General features: G+C 33.0%; 1 protein-coding gene across 1 annotated transcript in view; it reads right to left on the bottom strand.

Moving 5' to 3' along the window:
* The window catches only part of LOC126886685 (odorant receptor 63a-like), a 51,780-nt gene extending 27,952 nt beyond the window's left edge, over nucleotides 1-23,828 (bottom strand). The window contains exons 1-3 of the mRNA XM_050653682.1: nucleotides 23,408-23,828; nucleotides 10,522-10,900; nucleotides 6,215-6,320 (exon numbers count right to left, since the gene is read on the bottom strand). Of these exons, the coding sequence (XP_050509639.1) occupies nucleotides 6,215-6,320; nucleotides 10,522-10,900; nucleotides 23,408-23,771 (849 nt within the window). The 5' untranslated portion in view covers nucleotides 23,772-23,828. The remainder of the gene's footprint in view (nucleotides 1-6,214; nucleotides 6,321-10,521; nucleotides 10,901-23,407) is intronic.
* Between the last annotated feature and the right edge of the window lie 667 nt (nucleotides 23,829-24,495).

The following is a 24,495-nucleotide window of genomic DNA, read 5'->3' as shown; positions in this document are numbered from 1 at the left end:
TTGCAAAATAAATAATAAATTTTGAGTTTAGATAAATATTCATAACTGTAAAAATTAACTTACAACCTTCTTATTACACGAATTGCTGAGACTTCTGGTGCTTAAATTATACTTTAAATTTCAAAGCAATTGGTCAAATAGTTTAAAAGTTATTTAATTTGTTTATTCCAAATTCATTATTTTTGCAACACTATAAGTCAGAAATTTATCCCAAATTAATTTTTTTTGCAACACTATAAGTCAGAAATTTATGAGGTTCCAGTAATACTTCAGACAGTTTATGAAAGAAGAACATTTATACTTATACTATTAACTTGATTAAAAAATGACAAAAGTAATTTTAAACAGTGTAAAATTATTTTGCAAAAACATGTCGATTTTTTGGCTTACTTATAAACAATTAGAATAACTTTTTAACCGTTACCCATAGCAAAATTATTTTTTCATATTTGGAAAGACTGAATATTTATATACATTTAGAAAGAAAAATAATTGTCCTGGGAAAATTAGGTACGAAGTTAGCCCCCCTTTTTTAATTTACATGTTTTTGCAAAATAATTTTGCAGTATATATTTAGAATTATTTTTTGTCATTTTTTTTTAAATTAAATTAATAGTATAAATCTTCTTTCATAAACTATCCAAAGTATTAGTGTAACTTTATCACTTTCTGACTTTCTGACTAATAAAAACTATCGACATTACGAGTGAAAATTGAAAAAAAATAGCAAAATTCCAATCAAAAATTAGGTTGGAGAAAATGTAATCTCAAAGTTCAAAATCGGTATACGTTAAAAAATGCATTTTCTCGGCTTCCCATGGAGCAATTTTCATTATTTTTTTTGTTCCCAAGTAACTCGAATAGAGCCATCTAACTAACGTATTATTAAATGTCGAACTTGCTTTTGTTTTGTTATAATAGATTAATTTATTTATAAGAAAAGAAAACTACATATTTTTCCAGTTGTACACTTTTTTTAGATAAACTTACTACAAGTGTACCTTTAACGTTAAAAACACAAATATTCTCATTTGAAAGCTGTATAATTATTTAAACAATATTTATTTAAACAAATTAGAAATTTTTGTTACAATAAATAAATTAATTTATTATAACAAAACAAAAGCAAATTTGAAATTTAATAATCAGTTAGTTAGATGGCTCTACTCGAGTTACTTGGGAACAAAAAAAGAATGAAGAAAATTGCTCCGTGGGAAGCCGAGAAAATGCATTTTTTTAACGTATACCGATTTCGAACTTTGATATTACATTTTCTCCAACCTAATTTTTGATTGGAATTTTGCTATTTTTGGCAATTTTTACTCGTAATATCGATAGTTTTTATTATAATAATATATGCTATGAGTACTTTAAACATATGAAAATTGGTGTGAAGAAAGAGGACAAAAATAAAAGGGTGATGGTTCGAAAATTATGATCCTATTGTTTATATCTTTGCCGTAAATGCCGGTTAACTTTGACCGGTTGTATCTCAGGAACCACTCATCACATTTAAACGTTTTTTCTTTTCAAGGAAGCGTCCTACTGCTTTTTTCCAATACCGTTTTCATGATTTAATTTTTTTTAATATTTCCCGAGATATTATATTTTGTTATAAGCCAAAAAATATATTCTAATTTTAAAATATTCCTGAGGCCGCTTAAGTACTCCAATTTTAATTCTGTAAAATACATTAGATATGTACATTGTCTTTTTATACAAAAATCATAGTTATTCTTATGTATCATGATTATTGTGATTATTATAGCGACCGTAAATTTTTAATCAACAATTCAATTGTTGCTAAACTGTCCATTCAATTTACATGGGCTTCTGGAATTATAATCTATACGAACAAAGCTTTTATATTACCAAGTTATTTAATATTGATAGACAATTACTTATCTAAAATTTTAGTTGTATATTAAAGATTTTGTTGAAAAAACCCGCATTTTCCGGGGAAAATTTTCTTCGAAGTAAATCATGAAAAACACGTCTTCATGCAGAATTTAATTGCGGTGAATTTTTATTTGGGTGTTTTTGGTGTAAAGTTAAAATCTTTGGAGTTATAGAGCAAAATTGAAAAAAACACGATTTCCGGCGCCATTTTGTTTATAAAGTAACACACTATCTGCGGACTTTGCATATATATATATATATATATATTATTAATATACAGGGTGAGGCAGATAACTGGCCTATTAGAAATATCTCGAGAACTAAGGGCAACAGAATCGTGAAAATTGGAATACAGGGGTTTTGAAGGATGATCTATTAAATGAAAATATTTTTATCTCTTTGCAACTTCCGGTTATACCGGATATTGCTTATAACTTCGTTTTTTTAAATGGGACACCCTATATATTTTTACATTTTTGGAAATCTCTTCGATGTCTTCTTTCTTAAAATATGATGATTTGTAATGCTATACAGGGTATTTTAAAAGATAATTATGTTTTTTTATTAATTTCGTAGCAATATTCACTACCTGTAGAATTGTAGTAGTTTGACAACAAAAACTCTACTTACATTCAAATGATTTTTAATATAGTCTACTATTGTTAAGAATCATTAGTATAGCTAAATTTTTAATTTTAGTATACAGGGTTGGTCGAAATTCGGAATGAGTATTTTCTGAGTTTTCGTAAATGGAACACCCTGTATTTTAGTATTGTAATGAAATGATATTTTATGGTACTTTTTTATTTCTTAAGCATTCCCTATACCTAACTGCTTTAATTTGTGCTTAATTGTTAGTCACACCAGCAATCTTAACTACGTAGGTGTTTTGATAGCTAAACCATTATTGGTAATTTTAAGTATCAGTCTGGATTAACATGTATTTATTTCGGAAAAATTATTTGTGTATTTTAATATTTTCACGGCCAACCGAATAAAATTTTAGGTATTTTTTTTGCAATTAATGTTTAGTTTGAATCACCAATTACTCACAAATTAAGGCAGTTAGGTATAGGGAATACTTATAAAATAAAAAAAGTACTATGAAATATCATTTCATTCTTCTTCTTCTTCTTATGCAATCCACTAATGGATGTTCGCGATCACGTTTGACCATTTTTCTCTATCCCTTGCAGTATGTATTAGGTCTCCTATGTGTTTTAGTCCTGTCCATTGTTTGACATTACGGAGCCATGACATTTTCTTCCTGCCCACTCCCCTTCTTCCTTCGATATTTCCTTCAATTAAGGTTTGCAGAAACTGATATCTTTCATTTCTAATTATGTGTCCCAGGTATGCCGTTTTTCTCTGTTTAATTGTGCACATCAGTTGTCGTTCTGTACCAATTTTTCTCAGGATTTCTTCATTTGTTATTCTTGCGGTCCAGGGAACTTTAAGGATTCGTCGATAGATCCACATCTCAAATGCCTCTAGCTTATTCATTGTGTTTATTTTTAAAGTCCATCCTTCCATGCCATATAGGAGCACCGACCATATATAGCATTTTGTGAATCTTAATCATAGGTTTAGGTCAAAGTCAGAGTTCGTAAAGACGTTTCTGAATTTCATGAATGCACTTCTGGCTCTTTCTATCCGACATTTAATTTCCATATCCGACATCCAGTCTTCACATAGCCAGGTTCCCAGGTACTTAAACTTTCTTACGCGCTCTACATCTTGGTTGTTATAATATGCTAGTCTTGCATTTTGATGTTGACATAATTGAGGCTGATTATAAGGAACTTCGTCTTTTTTATGTTGATGCTAAGTCCCATGTTCTCGCTATGCTCTCCAATTTTATTAAGAAGGTTTTGGAGGTCTTCTATATTGTCTGCTATTAAGACCGAATCATCTGCGTATCGTATATTATTGACCCAGGTACCATTTACTTTGATGCCGCTTTCGCATTCCTCAAGAGCTTCCTGGAAGATACTTTCTGAATATAGATTGAACAGTAGTGGGGAGAGAATGCATCCCTGTCTTACACCTCTGAGAATTTTTTGAGCTTGCGTTGTTTCATTATCCACCTTGACGACAGCTGTTTGATTCCAGTAAAGAGCCTCTATGTAACGAATGTCTTTTTGATCTATGTCGAGTTGTTTTAGTATATGTACGAGTTTATGATGTTGTACTCGATCGAAGGCTTTTTCATAATCTATAAAGCACATCATTACATCTTTCCTTTGATAGTAGCAGTTCTGAGCTAGCACTTGGGTTGCAACTAGTGCTTACCTGGTACCCAGGCCTTTTCGAAATCCAAATTGTGAGCAACCAATAACCTTATCGCATTTTGTGGAGATTCTGTAGTGAAGAACTTTGAGGAATATTTTTAAAGAATGGCTCATCAGACTTATCAGTATGTGCTCTTGACACTTTGTTGCGTTGTTCTTTTTTGGCAAAGGGATAAAGGTAGGTACAAGCCATTGGACAGGGAATTTTCCTTTTTTATAGATTTGGTTGAAAAATCTTTGGAGTATCGTAATTCCCTCTTCATCTAACAATCTGAGTAACTCAACAGGAATTTTATCAGGTCCAACTGCTCTCCCGTCTTTCGAGGTATTTATTGCTCTAGTAATTTCTTCAATTGTGATCTCGGGACCAGATAGGTTGTTAATATCTATCACTTGTTCCTGAACGACTTCTATATCAGGCCTCTCGTCATCATTTCATTACAATACTAAAATACAGGGTGTTCTATTTAAGAAAACTCAGAAAATATTCATTTTGAGTTTCGACCAACCCTGTATACTAAAATTTCAAAATTAGCTATACTAATGATTCTTAATAATAGACTATAATAAAAATCACTTGAACGTAAACAGAGTTTTCAATGTCAAACTATTACAATTCTACAGGGTGTGAATATTGCTACGAAATTAATAAAAAAAAAGTAAATATCTTTTAAAATACCCTGTATAATATTACAAAATCTCATATTTTAAGAAAGAAGATATTGAGTAGAATCCAAAAATGTAAAAATATACAGGGTGTCCCATTTAAAAAAACCAAGTTATAAGCAACTTCCGGTTATACCGGAAGTTGCAAAGTTGCAAAGAGATGAAAATATTTTCATTTAATAGATCATCCCTCAAAACCCCTTTAATCAAATTTTCATGATTCTGTTGCCTTTAGTTCTCGAGATATTTCTAATAGGCCAGTTATCTGCCTCACCCTATATACAATCATAAGATTCGATTCCAACAATAAAACTGCTAGTAAATAACTTTTCCCAAAAATGGGCTATCCTCCGATAATATGCCAAGACTATTAATTTTTTGTTTAATTTTATATTTATTAGGGGCAGACCTAGAAAGGGGTGGATGGAACAAATCGAGGAAATCGGGCAAATAGAGGGAAAACAGTGCAACAGATGAAGGAAATGGCAGGAGACCGGAAGGCGTGGAAGAAATGGGTAAAAGATGGATAGGTGATACCAAAGTCCGACGCTCTTATAGGGCATAAGGACAACGAGAAGAAGAAGAAGAAGAATTTTATAGTTATTAGATGTTCACTTCTTCAACTTCTCCTTCTTATTCTTTACGTGCCATCTCCGCAACGAAGGTTGGCAATCATCACTGCTATTCTAACTTTTGACACTACAGCCCGAAAGAGTTCAGTTGAATTGCATCCACATCATTCTCTGAAATTTCTCAGCCAGGACATTTTTCTCATACCTATGCTTCGCCTTTCTTGAATCTTTCCCTGCATAATTCATTTTCATTCGTTCATATATGTCAGCACGTTGTATATGACCCAAGTATTGAAGTTTCCTTATTTTGATGGAATTCAGTATCTCCCTGCTGTTCTGTATTTTTTTAGTACTCCCTCATTGGTTATTCTGTCTGTCCAGGAGATTCTCAGCATTCTTCGATACGTCCACATTTCAAATGTTCCAATCTATTGAGACATTGTTTATTAAGAGTCCATCTCGCCACACCATACAAAAGAACAGAAAACACATACCTAACATTGTAGTACTCGCTTTCTAAGATTTAGGCTGAGGTCCCAACTACCGAATATTTGTTTCATATTCGTAAATGTACTTCTAGCCTTTTGTGTTATAATTCTGATTTCTTTGGTAAGTATAATCGTTTGTTTCACTAATGTTTGTCCCTAAATAGTTATAATTCTGAACTAGTTCTATCGTCTTTACTTATTTACGTGTAGATTGATGTTTCTAAAATTTTTCTTTATTATATCGACTTCTACTGGGGTGAATACACTCATTAAAGTAGTTTAATTTATTGTTACTTACCAGTTCATATAAGTCATACATAATTAATACTCCTATCTGCAAGGAGGTTTGAAAGAAATCCAACAGCACCAAGGTTCTCATACACGAATTGAAGTCATTGATAAAACTACAATAGAAAAATATATTAAAATGTCTATAGATATACACTTGCAAGCAAAAATATCGACTCAAATGAAAACTAAGTTATATTTTTTGACAACGCTGTTTGAGAAAGTCTCTATCCACTTATGTTAAATGTATGTAAAGTTGTAAGTAAAATTAGAAGTTAAATAATGTGAAAATTTATAAAGTTAGTAACTAAAGAACATAACAAAGATGAACCAAAATCATTATGCAATGAATATAAAAGTAAGTTAACATAAAAAATCAAAATTATTACTGAGTATTTATTTCCTCCTCTGCGTTGTATTATACTTTTTTAATGCGATCTCTTAAGGACCTTATTAAATTTCTTACTGATTCCTGAGGAATCGGTTACTCTTAGGTGTAATAGGTGTTCGATTCATATCCGAACTCACTGGAGGCCAGTCCATTGTTGTTGTATTGGTGTTGGCGAGGTAATCTTTTGCAATGCGCGCTGTGTGCCATCGAGCGTTATCCTGCATTAACTTACTTACTTACTTAAGCCGTCCTCTTGTACCTTACGGTGTCGAGGTATTGCTCGACAATACCTCGGCATTAACACTCGACAGGTTGTCCTGCATTAACATGAAGTCATATCCTATAGTGCGTTACTGAAGGTGGATATGAGCTATTACCTCAGATTTCGTTGAACCTCCATCGATTTGCATGAAAATTGGTGAGTGGTTAGAAGAATGCTCAAGGAACAAAGGTGACATAGTGCCAACTTGCGCTTTTACCCTGGGGGTGGACGCCACCTCTTCTCGTGGGTGAAAATTATTTTATTAAGAATAACGCCATAATTCAATAGACGGACAAATTCTAAGCAAAATTTGTTATATAAAGTTATTAAAATAATTCAAAACTTTCTAAGTTATTAAAGATCAAAGATTTTAATTTTTCGTTAGAAAAATGCATGTTTTTAACTGATTTTTGACAAATGACTCAAAAACTATAAGTTTTTAGAAAAAAGTTATACTTACCAAAATTGAAGCTAATAAAAAACGAAATAAACTCCTTTCTAGAGAAACCTTCTAATGTTAACCAAAAGTGAGATATAGGTAATTGAATGTATTTTTTTTTGGCGAGTACCCAAGTCTAAATATTCAAGCTTAAATAACGGGAAATTGATGCATTTTATGACATAAATTTATTAAATATATTTGTCAAAGTCTATCTATCTGTCATTGTCAAATATCTATCAAACGAGCTCCCGAAGGAGTCGATAGCATTACAATTTATGCTCCAAGAATTTTTCAAAATTTATCTGTTAAAATTTTTTCCAAAAATGGTATTGTGTTTTTTAAATAACTCCGTTAATTTTTAAGATATCAGATTCACCTAAACACCATTCGAAAGCTAATTCCAAGGGCTATTAAACTACGTTAAATATAATATTTTAAACCTTTTTTTTAAATAAAAGGTAAAATGGACCCGGTTACATGGTTCTCGCGGTAAAATATTTGGTACAGAAAAAACTAAAATTTTGTTATACACCATTTTTTACGTATATTGAGTATTTTTGGAGTTATTATCAAAAGAAAATGAAAATTACGATGATTTTAAAAATAGCTTTAAAACATGCATTTTTTGCGAAAAAATAAAATCTTTGATCTTTAATAACTCAAAAAGTATTGATTTATGTTACTAACTTTATATAACAAATTTTGCTTAGAATTTGTCCTTATATCGACTTGTGGTATTATTTTTAATAAAATAATTTTCACCCCGAGATGGGGTGTTATCCACCTCCAGGGTAAAAGCGCAAGTTAGCATCATAGCACCTTTGTTCCTTGAGGTATCATCTAACTACTTACCAATTTTCATGAAAATCGATGAAGGTTCAACGAAATCGGAGGTGAAAACCTTCAGTGACTGCACTAATATAGCCGGTATGAGTAACAACATGGTATTTGGGAATATCCGTAATGTACCGATCCGCTATCAAACCCCCTCTGCGTTCACCTCCGTGCCTTAACACAAGCTCTGCTTTTACTTCTACTAATAGTCCAGAGTAATAAGGATTTTCTCGGGACACTCAAATATCCAGGTAGCTGACTACTTCTTTAGTTATTGTAGACCTATAGGAAGAAAACCTACCTGTTTCCTGTCTAGAGTTCGCGTCCGTTTTTTAAATATTAACAATTTAGTGCAAAAAACGCGATTTTTTCGATTTTTTGCACTACATTTAAAAGTTAAATAGTAGACATAAAATTACAAAATTCAGTTTTTTAGAACATTGAAAAACCTTCAAAATGCCGATTTTTGAAAGTTAAAAAGTTAATTTGTTGCTACGCAAACTGCAAAATAAGTGAAAATCGTTATTTGTTAATAACTTTTACTAAAACTACCTTAGAACTTTAGTGTTTCACCCAAAGTTGGGCATTGGCGTACTTAACAAACCTTCAAAATTTGAGACCGATCTGTTAATTAGTTTAACAGTTATTCTATTTGTTTATCCCAGAGACCTTTATTTTGCAATAAGATAAGACAGAAAATAATGAAGATAGGGCAATCCTGAGTATGCCAAATGAAAGTAGAAGAGTGATAGTGTCAAAATGTATTAAAAAAAAAAAGATAAAAAAAATAATTGATATAGTAAAAAATCCTAATGAAAATTTTTTTAATTTTGTAGTTTATAAACATTAATAATAACTTTAAAAATGTTGCCCGTAGAAACAATATTTTTATATATTCGAAAATATAGTATTTTAACACGAATTTTCAAATAAACAAATTTAGCCTGGGTTCGTTTCGGACAGAGTTAGCCATATGTTTTTTTAATTCACAGCTAATTTGTTTATAATAATTAAGGAATCTCATTAATGCAATTTTAAAGAATGGGATTTATTCAGATCCCATTATTTAAAATGGTATTTTTTTCTTAATAAATTTGCACAAACATTGCACCTTCACAGAACCCTCTACTTAAATAACCTTAGCCTTTAAGTATACCTTAACTTTTTCTATGATTAATAACGATAGTATGATTAAAATCATGGATTTTTGAGAAAAAATTATTTTTTCAAAAATTGTTTAAACAAATTAGACTATTTATTTATTAATAAAAGTCTAGAAAAATTGCATATTTGTAATGTACAGAAAAATTACATACAAATTAAAAAAAGAACGATCAAAATATATTCAGTAGATCCCGAGATAAGAAAATGATAGTGTTTTTAAGTTGCCTTTTTTAGTTTTTGAACTCGTGAATTTGTCGCCTCCCAGCTCCCCCTTCACTTACCACGACTAGTCACCAATTGAACTACATTTTAAAAAATTCGTGTAAAATACCAGCTTTTCTAATATGCAAAATAATTTTTTCTACTTACAATATTTTTAAAGTTATTCTAAATGTTTATAAACTACAAATTTTCACAATTTTTTGACTATATTAGATAATTTTTTTATCTTTTTTTAGTACATTTTGATAGCATCAGTTTTCTACTTTCATTTTGCATACGCAGAATTGCCCTATCTTCATTATTTTCTGTCTTATGTTATTGTAAAATAAAGGTCTCTGGGATAAACAATTAGAATAACTCTCAAACTAATTAACGGATTGGTCTCAAATTTTGAGGGGTTTGTTAAGTACCACAATACCCAACTTTGGGTGAGACATTAGAGTTCTAAAGTAGTTTTAGTAAAAGTTATTAACAAATAACTATTTTCACTTATTTTGCAGTTTGCGTAGCAACAAATTAACTTTTTAACTTTGAAAAATCGGCATTTTGAAGGGTTTTCAATGTTCTATAAAATAAAGTTTTGCAGTTTTATGTCAACTGTTCAGCTTTTGAATGGGGTGCAAAAAATCGAAAAACTAAACTTTTGCACTAAATTGTTATTAATTAAAAAACGGACGCGAACTATAGGCAGAAAACAGATAGGTTTTCTGCCTATAAGTCTAAAATAACTAAAAAAGTAGTCAGCTACCTGGATCTTTGAGTGTCCCGAACATGGCCTATTTCTAGCTTATTATCCTGGACTATAAAGATATACCACCCCAAAACATAAACGAACCACCTCCATAGTGCGAACCAAGTACAACTGGAAACGTCTGGAGAAGAGGTCGACCCAGAACAAGGTGGAAAATGGATGTAATACAACCAGAGGGATTCTTCTTTTAATGTTAATTTTGATTTTGTGATTTATACTAAAAATTATCTACTGGTGTGCCTAAACCTTACCGCAAGAGTCGTTGGTGTTCACAAATAAAAAGCTTCAATGTAAGAAGATCTGCAGTGCTACGTGTACACTTTTCCTGAGCCTCGGCCTTTGCTCTGTATTTCTCAAAATTGTCAAGCATAAATCTCAGAATTTTTACTTGTCCCAGAATAAAAGCCAGAGAACTGAAAAAGAAAAGGTCCAATGCGAAAGACGTTTGCCCAGCTAACATAAGACTAAATATCTCCCATCCAAATGCTATGTTGAAGTGTTTTTCTTCATCAAAAGGAAACCAATATTTTACTGGTAAGGACCTCTGGCTAACAGTTGTGTTTGTATCTTGCAGAATTACATTCTCTGTTGGAAAGAGATACGGAGCTAGGGTCATGTAGAAGAATACAACTGTAACAATAAAGAACATTTGTTATTGAAGATATACCTCTTTGGACGCGATTAATAGGCTGCGAAAATAAAGAGTGTGAGTAAATAAAAACATATAATTGGTTCTCTTCTTTTTCTTACTCTTCTTCTTCTTCTTCTTCTTCTTCTTCTTCTTCTTCTTCTTCTTCATCATCTTCTTCTTCTTCTTCTTATTTTTGTATACAATGACTCTGAGTTTCAATTGGGCTCCAGTAAATTGTCGTTCCATCCTTTTCCTGGTCTTCCCACTCATCGTGTTTCTACTGGGAAACCGTCTCTCGCCGTCCTTACTACTATATTGGTTGTCGTTGGGCTTATGTGTTATGTGGTCATTGGGATGCAGGGGTGTATTATAGAGGTAGTATCTTTTATCAGAACGATCACATCGAGCGTCATAGACGGGAGATGGTTCTTGATAACTGGTCCTCATAAGACACCAAACTCTCACTTATGGCTCCACGTGCCACACCCTGGGCAACTGCATTGGTCTGCAGGCTAAACTAAGTGAGGGTAGCCAGATATGACGAAAAACCACCGAGCGATTGCCGGTATAAGCAATCCACCACCTACTGGCCAACGGCTTCGGGCGGACGATCTGGATAGTGGAAGGATCGAGAAATCGGTCTCAAAGGCGGATGAACCAGGAAGATGGTCAACGACATAGGGCTACAGAAGGCCACGGGAAACCACTGTAATAAAGGCTCACAAGAGTATCCCTAGTACAATCATCATGGCTAGCAATAACCAAATGAGTAACCTTACTGATCATGGGCCGCGGAAACCAAAATCCGGCAGGGGAAGTAAATCACAAGCTAGCCACAGAGCTTCCCAGGTCGTAAGCCAGCGAAATCCCTGTGATGTAAATAATGGAACATTTTTAAAAATTACCACAAGAGGAAATATGAGAATTGCAACATGGAACGTACAAAGCTTACTACAACCAGGTAAAGTAGATAATACTGCGATAGAAATGGAAAGATTAAATATCGAAATTCTAGGTATAAGCGATGTACAATGGCCAGGGTCTGGAAAACAACGGACTAGAAACGGAGCTATATATTATAGTGGATATTCTGACAGAAGAAACTGATATGGTGTGGCCATATTGGTAAACAAGGAAATAGATAAATCCGTACTTGGTTTCACCCCGCTTTCGAATCGCATTATAATGCTACAAATTAACACCAATATGGGGAAAATGAATGTTATTCAAGTATATGCACCAACAGCTGACAAGGAGGAACAAGAAATAGAAGACTTCTACGAGCAATTGGAAACAATAATGAAAACAACAAAAAAACGTGAAGTTCTGATACTAATGGGTGACTTCAATGCCAAAGTGGGCAGAGGAAGTGTGGAGTGTTGTGTTGGAATGAATGAATTGGGAGAGCGAAATGAGCGTGGTGAAAGACTAATTCAGATGTGCCAAACAGAAGAACTGGTAGTTATGAATACAATGTTTAAATTACCAAATCGCCGGCTCTACACGTGGAAAGCTCCTGGAGACAACAAATATATAATTATAAGAAATCAGATAGATTACATCTTGATAAGGAACAGGTACAAGAACTCTATTACAGTAGTGAAGACTTACCCAGGAGCAGATGTAAACTCGGACCACAACCCAGTAGTAGCAAATATGAATGTAAGATTGAGAAAACCATTAATAAAAAGATCTAGACCACAAATATACATTGATAAACTAAGAGAATCAAATACATACCAAGAAACAGGAAATAAAATAAATCAGATTATCCAAGAAATAAGACAACAAAATAAGAACACTACAGATACTGAAACAAAATAAAAAAATATAAAGAACACAATAGAGACTGTGGGACGGAAAACATTAACATTTACAAAAGCTGCCAAACAAAAATGGATGACACAAGAAATTCTCGAAAAGATGGACGAAAGAAGAATACATAAACAAAGATAAAATTAAATATCAAGAAATTAATAAACAAATAAAACAGAAAATAAAAGAAGCTAAGGAAACATGGATGTCCATTAAATATCAAGAAATCGAGGAATGTGAGGCAAGGTATGACATTTTCAACACCCATAAAAAGGTTAAAGAAATGATTTCAGGAAATAGTAACAAATCAATCGGGATATTAATAAATGCAGATGGTACCACTATAACTGAAACGCAAGACAAGTTACGTAGATGGAAAGAATACATTGAACACCTATTTTATGACCAAAAAGTAGAACAATTAAAAGTTGACAGAGAAACCACGGGACCAGAAATAATAAAAGAAGAAGTTATTTATGCCATAAAACACACAAAAGGTAGAAAAGCTCCAGGACCTGATGAAATACCAATTGAACTACTGAAGATACTTGATGAAGATGAAGATAATATTGATGTCTTGGTAGACCTTTTTAACTCCATATACAAGACGGGACCCATACCCAAAGAATGGCTTCTCTCAACTTTTGTAACGATTCCAAAAATCACAAATGCTAAAGATTACAATGACTATCGGACGATTGCATTAATGAGCCACACATTGAAAACTTTCCTTAAAATCATACATAACAGAATCCACGTGAAATTAGAACAAGAAATAAGTGATTCACAGATGGGTTTTAGAAGGGGACTAGGAACTAGAGAAGCATTATTTGGAATCAATGTTCTGACACAACGATATCTGGATATGAATCAGGACATATATGCTTGCTTCGTAGATTTTAAAAAAGCTTTTGACAGAGTACAACACGAAAAGCTTTTAAGTATTCTTAAGAACAGAAACATAGATAGTAGAGATCTACAAATTATATCGAATATGTATCAAAAGCAGAAAGCAAGAGTAAGAGTCGAAGGAGAACTGACAGAGGAAGTAAGTATACTTAGAGGAGTTCGACAAGGGTGCATACTTTCACCACTATTATTCAACGTCTACAGTGAAGTGATATTTCAAGAAGCTTTATTGGATATTGTGGAAAGTATTTTTGTCAACGGAAATAGCATTAATAATATTAGATATGCGGACGATACGGTCATATTTGCAAGTGACATGGAAGATTAACAGTACATAATACAACATGTATAAAATGCATGTGAAAGGTACGGACTGCAAATGAATCTCAAGAAAACGAAATCAATGATATTCTCAAAAAAACCACAAAATGTAGATAACCTGATCATAAATAATACAACGATCGAAAGAGTAACAACATATAAATATTTAGGAACGTGGCTAACCGAAGATGGAGATCAAACAAAAGAAATCAGATCTAGAATAGAAAACACGTTTATAAAATTGAAGAACGGGATAAACGGGAAGAGAAACCCAGGACGACGCAAAATATCCTGGCTAAGAAATTTGACAGAGTGGTTCGGTTGCAGCTCGTTAGAATTATTCAGAAGTGCTGCCAATAAAATTAAAATAGCGATGATGATTTCCAACCTCCGATAGGGGAAGGAACCTGAAGCAGCAGTTCATTCCATTCTACTCCTCTGTTTCGTATCCAGTTATTAATGTTATCCACCTTGCACCTCCGTCATATTATATCTGTACTTCTAGCTCTGTCTCATAGTGTCTTACCATCGATTTTTCGAAGAGCTTTCATCATCGCTGTTTCGAGCATTCTTTTCTAATTTGTAGGTATGTCTGTACGGGTTGTGTTTCTGCCACGTATGTCATTATGGGTCTGATGACTGTTTTCTAAATTCAGCCTTTCATTTCTTTTCCGATATTTTTATTTCTACATGTTGTATCATTCAGGTAACCTGCGGCTCTGTTTGCTCTATTAACTTAATTTTTCACTTCTGTTTCGACCTCGCCGGAGCTAGATAGTGTGATGCCTAGATATTTAAACTCCATCACTTGTTCTGTTATCTGACACTGCAGCTTCAATTTACATCGTATTCGATTTGCAGTAGTTATAACCATGCAGATATATCTTTAACCACATCTTAAAGCTTGCTTTACCTCCCACTCCTCGATGTTTATTTCTTCAATTGTCGTAATTTCAAGAGTTGGTGGTTCATTTCTGAACTAGAAATAAAGAAAGCCCTGAGAGAAATGAAAAATAATAAATCACCAGGAAGAGACGGTATTACAGTGGAGATGATTAAAAATGGCGGAAAGATTACAAGGGAAGTCTTATATATATATATATATATATATATATATATATATATATATATATATATATTATTGAACAAAATATTAAATAGGAGAAACATACCCAGTAATTGGAATGAAGCAATCACCCTATTATTGTTTAAAAAAGGAGACAAAAAAAGATCTGAAATATTATAGACCGATTACCTTGCTTAATGTTATGTATAAATTGTTAACTAAAATATTAACCAACAGGCTAACTCCTAAATTCGACAATTTTATCAGACAAAAGAACAGGCAGGATTCAGAAAAGGCTACAGTACATGTGATCACCTACTGACAATGAAGTTACTTATTGAGAAAATAAATGAATACCAAATACCCATATATATGGCATATATAGATTTTGAAAAGGCATTCGACTCCATAGAACACTGGGCAGTGAAACAATCACTACACAATAGCAGAGTAGATTACAGGTATACAGAACTAATCTCTAATATATACAAGGCCACAACTACGATCCAACTTGAACAGAATACACACCCCATACCTATCAAAAGGTGCGTTAGACAGGGAGATACGATTTCGCCGAAACTCTTCAACCAAGCACTAGAAGACATTTTCAAGAGATTACAATGGGAATAATATGGAATCATCATTAACGGCCAATACATAAATCACCTAAGATACGCTGACGATATCGTCCTTATTGCTACAGACAAGGAACAACTACAAATAATGATACAACAACTAGACCAAGAAGCCAGTAAAGTTTGATTAAATATGAATTACAGCAAAACAAAAGTGATAACAAATCAAGAAGATGAGTTAAGAATCGTAGTTAAACAAAACCAAATAGAGGAAGTGAATGAATACATATACTTGGGACAAATAATAAAATTGAATAGAGACAACCAAAACGCAGAAATAAAGAGACGAACGAAGCTAGCGTGGGCCTCGTTTGGTAAGCTCAGCTTCATATTGAAGAATAAAAAATACCCTCAATATCTAAAAACGAAAATCTACGACCAATGTATTCTTCCGGTCCTTACATATGGATGTCAAACATGGACGTTCACAAAAGCGAATATGTACAGAATTGCAAAAACACAAAGAGCAATGGAAAGACAAATGATCAACGTAAGACTGTCAGATAGAAAAAGGAATTCCTGGGTAAGAAATATCACAAAAGTTAAAGATGCTACTCGTCAAACAGCTAAACTAAAATGGAAATTCGCCGGTCATACGATTAGACAAAAAGACGAAAGATGGAATAAAATTATTACAGAGTGGAGACCATGGACATATAAACGAAAGAGAGGGAGACCACAGAGGAGATGGGTAGATGACCTAAAACACCAAGCCGGCTCAAAATGGATGCACATGGCTCAGGATAGAGAAAGATGGAGGAGCGAAGGGGAGGCCTATGTCCAATATTGGATGTCGCAAGGCTAATAGGTGGTTCATTATCGTCGCCTTTAGTAAATAAAGATCGAAAGTAGGTAGTCTGCCTATGTTTCCTTCTGAATGTGTTTCCTTTTTATTAATTCATTCATTTCTGTTCTTTGTCCTCTGATCATTGTCCATACTTCTTTTTGTGTTCTCTAATTATTTGGAAGTCGTGTTTCTTGTGTTTTGAGAAACTTTGCCAGTGTTCCCTTCTTATTTATCTGACTAAAGTGTAAAGTACGAAACAAAATCTCTCCAATTTTTCTACAGAATTTTTTAAAGTTAGGAGAAAATACAACGCTTTCATTCACCATCGTATAATGCAATCCAAGCAAAATTTTTTTTACTGGAATAATAACAAACGACATCAATATATCGTCGGTATACTGCGAAAACCAGGTAAATGCCGAAATACCGAAACCGAGAAAAAACGTTTTTAAAGTGTAGTGTTTTATTTTGAAATAAGAGGATAACTTGTGTTTAATATTCGGTATTCTAGTGAAAGATGCATATATCAGAAATGATATTCTATCATTAGTTTGAAAAAGTTAAGACACCTAGCTGATTTAACCTAAATTTAAGATGGAGATCCGGTCACTTACCTGGTTTTACCTGTAAATCTAAATTAATCAGTTACCCTTAAAATAACACATTTATCTATCTAGTTAGCCTTCTTCGGTCCATCTTTGGACATAGGCCTCCCCAATCCTTTTCCATTCTTCTCTGTCTGTCGCTACAGTTATCCACCTAGAGCCCACGTGCTTCTTGACATCATCTGCCCATCTCATTTGTGGTCTTCCTCTGCTTCGTTTATATTGCCACGGTCTCCAATTTATGAGAATTTTGTTCCATCGGTCTTCCTTTTGTCTTATAGTGTGTCCGGCAAATCTCCATTTCAACTTTGCAACTTCTTGTCTAACATCCCTAACTTTGGTTTTCTCTCTTATCCACTCGTTTCTCTTTTTATCCAATAGTTTTATGTGCAACATTTGCCTTTCCATTGCTCTTTGCGTCTTTATGATCTTGTCCATGTTTGCTTTTGTAAACGTCCACGTTTGGGAACCGTAAGTGAGAACAGGGAGTACGCATTGATTGTATACCTTGGTCTTAAGATGTTGTGGATATCTTTTGTTTTTAAGGATGTAGCTTAGTTTTCCAAATGCCGCCCATGCCAGTCTAACTCGTCTTTTGATCTCTGCTGTTTGGTTTTCCTTGTTAAGTTTTATAATTTGACCCAGATATATATAATCATGAACTTGTTCTATTTCATCTTGTCCGATCCTCATTGTGATGTCCTCATCTGTATTTGTTATGATTTTGGTCTTGCTGTAATTCATATTAAGGCCTATCTTTCCGGCTTCTATGTCCAGTTCTTTCATCATTTCAAACAATTCTTCTTTTTTATCGGTTATCAATACGATGTCATCGGCGTACCTTAGATGGTTCAAGCGTTGTCCACAAATTTTTATACCTTTTTCTTCCCATTCTAATCTTTTAAAGATATCTTCCAGAACCTGATTGAAAAGTTTCGGTGATATTGTGTCACCCTGTCTTACGCCTCTATTTATTTGAATTGATTGTGTTCCTTCGTATACTTTAATTGTTGTTGTGGCATCTTTATATATATTGGCTATTAGGTCTGTATATCTGTGGTCAATTCTGCTGTTAATCAAAGAACTTTTCACTGCCCAATGTTCGACACTGTCAAAAGCCTTTTCGAAATCTATGAACGCTACATATAGAGGGATGTTGTATTCATTTGCTCGTTCTATAAGGATTTTCATACTTAATAAATGATCACTTGTGCTCAATCCCTTTCTAAAACCAGCTTGTTCTTTCGATTGGTATCCGTCGAATTTTGTCGTCAATCTGTTGGTTAAAATTTTTGTTAGGAGCTTATACATTACATTGAGGAGTGAATAACACATTTATAACAAATATAATAAACCAAATATAATATTTTGTACCTTTTTGATCGGATTATGAGGCTTTAACTAGTTTATAGCAATGTTTTTAAGGGATTAGTCGATAATTAAAACATTTAACTGGTTTTCCCTGAACATTTTATTGAGAGCTGTTTGTAGTTATATGGATATTATTTAAATAAATGATAGGCAGTTTTGCAGAAAAAACAAATTTATTTTGAACGTGTTAAGGATACAAGAAAATAATATTACTATGCGTATTACTGGTCAGATTGCATCTGACAACATGCCATTGGCATCGAAAATACGATACCACCTGTTATATTCCTCCGGTATCACTATCCTATCAAATAGCTGTAACAAATCTCTGTTTTTTGCTGTGCTAGTTGGCGAAGTTCTATTATAAAGTTTCTTAAGTTTTTATCGACTAATATAAGCATGCTTATGTTAGTTGATAACTCAGCTTGCTTTTTTCTTGTTGACTGCCGTGCAGTATCAATAAGGAAATGAAGCTTAGTGACGCGTCGTAATTGAAATGGATTCTGTTTGTCTCTTCTTTCACGAATCTCATCTTTCACGAATCTCATCTTTTTATCTTTAACCACATTATTTTTTCGCCGTTTTGGTCTTTTGTTCGGTTTTTAATTAGAGTGTGTGACAATTTTTTAAATCATAAAAGTCGTAGTACCTATTTAAAATCTTTACACTTGTATGGTTCTATACATACTTTTTTATCACTGACCTTGACATTTTTAGTTTTCCTTGCATTTTGAAAAAACAGACAAGTAATCTGGCATACCATAGAAAGACCTGATTTCTAGCGGTTTAGATGCTGCTATGTATAGAGTCAACTTCCATACAAGAATACCCCGACTCTAAAAGTTTATGTTACGATATTGTCCTCTGCAGGTATAAGAAAATACACTTATTTCACTTGCTTACATATTCTGGGATACATTTTGATAAATAGTGAGTATAATGCTTTCTATTTCAGAACTCCCTCGTCTACCGTTAATTTCGGACCAGGCAAAACGGTAAGCTACATTTGGTAATGCGGCTTCATTTACACACAAATTGTATACCCATAATTTTCGGGAAGAATATGTGAATTGTCCAGTTAATCTGGAATCTGTAGTATAGCCTGTAGATCTAAAGTGATTGAAACACCATTCCGTTGTTGAATAGAGCTTTTCTTATCATTTAGTTTTTCGAGATTCCATACCTATTTCTTTTTTTTTTCTGATGTTGTCTGTAACTGTTTTCTAAATCCGGTTTCTTAGTTGGATTAGCCATGTCATAATATGATAGGGCTAATAAATATTATTTATTACAAACTAAACATTGATCTTATTTAGGACAGAAAAGCTTAAATTATAGTCTTTAGAAAATATTCTTCGATATGTAATTTCGCTAATACCTTCCGGTTTCTTCAGCTGACAATCATTTATATAAAGTTTTCCATATACTCAAATTTTTGTCCAAATATCTACCCTTCGAACTTTGACGAATATAATGTGGGACGATGGTTGGAAAAGACTCAATATGAGCCTTCACAATTTTTCGGTATTCATTGCTTGTTTTTTTTGGCAGTATATGATTGACTCTTTTGCCCGTATCTGCATAACAACATAGAATATCAATTTTTCTTACAACATCTTGCATTAACGACGCTGATATACAAAGTGTCTTACAACAAAACTTCTCACATACTTGTACCTCCTGACCATTTAAAGAAACATAGTCGATGCTATCGATTTTACTAGTAGATATGAATGATAAATTTTAATAAAATATACATGTAAAATGTATTAAAGACATTTATCACCTTTTTACTGAAAATATGGTATACAGCAGTAGAAATATATTGTTGTCCGGCAAAATAATATATGTGCGCTTACTTGATTTTACATGCAACAGACCTTTAATTTTGTGAAAGTAAGTAGCGATAGATTGTTTTACTTGAAAATTAAAAGTTGGTTATGTGTAACTTATTTGTTTATCACACAAATTATCTGCTGATTGGTAAGTCGTATCATTTACTGGGTTTTACTTGTATGTAGAGCGTAAAAAGCTGAGAATTTTGGTATACTTAACTCAATATTTTACAATTTGTCATTTACCTGGTTTTTGCTGTACACCGACGATATTATGTACCTACAAACTGATGCAAGAATCTTGAACCTCGGTGTACAAATTATAACGTTATAAATTGTTAAACTTAATCAAAAATTTTGAGAGGCGGAATTTTGTGCCTGTGAGTGTATTTAGCCGCAAACTCGAAAAGTATTGGCTTCGTGAAAAAATCATATAGAACAAAAGTTGCTTATAACTAGTCATTTTATCCACACTTTTTTTCTTTGACATGTTACCTATATGTATGCCAAATTCCATGTCAATTCAAGAGGTTATTTCTAGGGTGCTCGGTAAAAAGAGTATAAGTCAAAAATGGTCAAAATATTATTTTTGCAGAATAAGACTATAAAGGACTATATCTTTACCTTGGTATCAATAGAACAAGTCAATATGCTATTATAAATTAAATAAAATTAATTGGTCTTTTTAGTACAACTACTTAAATGAACTTTTAATTTGGTAAAAACAGTTTATGTCAACTTATACTGTTTATACACTTCGAGTTTGTGAACTATTCTTGGCTCTAATAGTACATGTCGACATATGTACTGTTTTTACCATTGATACTGAATAATATCCAAGTAAGGCGGTCGACTTATACTAAGACGATCGCTTTCAGATACGTGTGTCAAGCTTACTGAGCAAATATTACTCTTTTCTGTACGAGATTTTCAAGAAACAACTGATAAAAATTCGCGTTTGGCTGACAACTAAACTGTGGGAATTTTACCAATTAAAGATTACACCTAATAGGGACAGCGAGAATAAGTAATACTAACTTCTTACGTAGGTTTAATTTGATAAAAATAGATGAGTAAGTGGTTTATTTTCTGGACCACTGTGCAATATAGGTGATCGTAACAAACGTGTTGCATATATTGTTAGCCTTATAGACTCCGAACCACCTAAAACCACTAGAAAAAGGACCTTGGATCCGGATAAAGAAAAAGTTCGCAAAGTGGCTATTGTTTTTCATTTAAAGGTGAATGGCGCTAGAATTCAAGTTTGTAAAAAATGTTTTATGAAAACATTTGACGAGACAAATATGTTTATTATACTGGCTCTTGCAAATAGGGATTCAAATATTTCAGGGAGAATAACTGATGACCAACGTGGTCGTGATCCTTCTGCTACAAGCATAATGAAGAAAAAATTAATGCAGTGAAGTCCCACATAAATTCTTTTCCGCTATATGAATCTCATTATACTCGACGAGAAAGTAGTAGATTGTATTTGCCATGCAATCGTAATCTTAAGATAATGTACAAATTATACTGTGAAGAAAATGAATCACCTGTCTGTAGACCTATCTATGAAAGAGAGTTCCATAAAATGAACATTTCATTTAAAAAAACCTAAAGTAGATACGTGCCATAAATGTGATGTGCTGAGTAATAAACTCAAAGTTACTGAAAGAGAAGATGATAAAACTAAAATAAAAGATGAGATAAGTATTCATCAAACTGCTGCAGACAATGCATATGTTATGAAGAGCAACGACACAGAAAAAGCAAAATGTGGTAGTACTTTTAGATGCCTCACTTTTGACTTGCAAACTTGTCTCCCAACTCCATATGTAAATTCCTCTGTTGCCTTTTACAAAAGACAGTTATGGACATACAACCTACCTACATATTCACGAGAATGGAGAAGGAAGTGTGGCATGTTACATGTTGCACGAAGATGAAGGACGCCGGGGAGGTAACAATATAGCTACATGTATTTGTAAAGAATTAATATCACTAACACCACATGTTTCCAAAGTAACCCTGTACTCGGATACATGCGGTGGTCAGAACAAAAATTCACATGTTGCTATGATATTTTTAGTAGCAATGCAAAATATCACTAATTTAGAAGTTATTGACCATAAATTCATGGTGAGTGGGCACAGTCATATGGAGTGTGATATTGATCATGGATTGAGCGAAAAGCAAAAAAAAAACGGTTAAGTGTTCCAAAAAGCCATCCTCACGACTGGTATCAGCTTGTGAGAACTACAGGAAAAAAGAAGAAATTCAATGTTGTAGAACTTTACCATGGTGATTTCTTAAATTTTTCAGATCTTTTGAAAAGTAGCTGTCAGCTACTTTTGTCAGAGCTACTGTCAGATTTTGTAAAGAAGATACAAGAGGAAATCCTTTCAACTGGTTTGATGTGAAATAATTTCGTTATACAAGAGAAAATGGAATTATTGTTTATAAAACATCACTTGATGAAAAAGAGAAATTTCTGACGCTAAGTGTACTACGTAGAGGACAAACTAATGCTAGGTTGGTACCCAGCAATTTGTATAAAAGCACTCTTGCTATAGCAGTGCAGAAGAAAAAGGATATTTTGAATCTTTTTCCTCTGATAAGACCAGTATTTCACGACCTTTATAAAAATTTAGAGACAACTTATGCTGCTGATGTGATTCCAGATGATGAAGATTCATCTGACGCAGAGTAATACTTTTCTCCGTTACCATTATTCCTATGTTTTGTATTGTTTTTTAATAAATATTGCATAAATATATTTTTGTTTATTTATTTTTTAATAAACAACAGCTTTTTTGGGCTGAACAAAATAGTATAAATCATCTGGTACGTGTGGTCCAAATAATATAAGTCACATTTTTTTTTGTAATTTCCATTTATTAAAAAAAAAGATATACCATCTTCAAGATTAATGTTTACAAAGTAAAATAGGTAAATATAACAATTCTGTGTACTACAATTTAGGAGATATGACAATTAATTAGCTTCAGAACAAAATTATTTTTCGTTTTTTGCTTCTCCTGAAAAGTTGACTAAATTGATTTATACTTCTTTTACCGAGCACCCTAGATTTATAATTTATAGTAAATCCGTGAGTTAATTGACTATTATACCTACTCATTATTGCAAAAAGTAATCACTTACCTCCCATTTGAAAAAGTATGTACCACCAATCCAACTTACGATTGTTTTTAATATTTGTATTCATTATATCTATTATATCTTTATCTTGAGAATCGTATATCTGTTCTTCCCTTTTCTTTATTCCACGTAGAAGATTAATAGTATCTTCTTTCCACAAATAAAAGATTCTTGCGATATAAATCGTTTGACGACAGCAACTCATGATTGACTGGCTGCAAGTTTGCACATCAAAATCATGCACAATATTGTCGTAGACACCTGTCCAAGAGGATAGTAAATAACAAAAACATATGGCGCATGATATCCATGACCATATGTAATACCATATGTTCACCGTACGTTTGTCATTGCGATTATAAACCATTGGCCATACTCCACAAAATACAGAACATTGGATAACCACTTTCAAGTGAGCTATTTCAGGAACCTAAAACAGATCGTAAAACTTGGTATAAAATTAAGAAAACAATAATACTATCAATAGAAAATACTTGGAGAGAAGTATGGATTGGCGGTTTATGTTAGTAATAACTCTGCTAGACATAATAAACACAAAGATCATCATCGGTGACCGCTGACAGTCCATGCAGGGCCATGGTCGCCCGTTAGGGTTTCCAGGCTCTAAAGTTTTACATGGTGTGGAGGCCAGCCACACGCATAACTCCTCAAAAGTTCTAAACGATATTTATCTAAAATATTACTTTTTTGTTTCGTTTTTGAGGTCTTTTCGGCGTTATGTGTGTTTTGCTTGTTTGACTATATCTGCCCATGTTTTTCTTTCCTTTGCTTGTTTTTCCCATTCTCGTATTCCTAGGTCTTTCAAATCCTGATTAATACCATCAATCCATCTCTTTCTAGGCCTACCTCTCGGTCTCTTCTCATTTAATTATTTTCTAAGTACTGTTTTTGTAGTTCTCTTATCATCCATCCTTTCTACGTGTCCTAACCAACTCATTCGTTTACTTCGTATTTCTTTTATGATAGTCGGTCTGTAAAACATTCTATTTATTTCGTGGTTCATTCTTATACGTCATTCTCCATTCTCCTGTATATATCCACATATTTTCCTTAAGATCTTTCTTTCCCAT

Source organism: Diabrotica virgifera, chromosome 6 (genome assembly GCF_917563875.1).
Source record: "Diabrotica virgifera virgifera chromosome 6, PGI_DIABVI_V3a".
NCBI classification, from domain to species: Eukaryota; Metazoa; Arthropoda; class Insecta; order Coleoptera; family Chrysomelidae; genus Diabrotica; species Diabrotica virgifera.
Note: the sequence above shows the minus strand (reverse complement) of the source record. Positions and strands in the feature narration are given on the sequence as shown.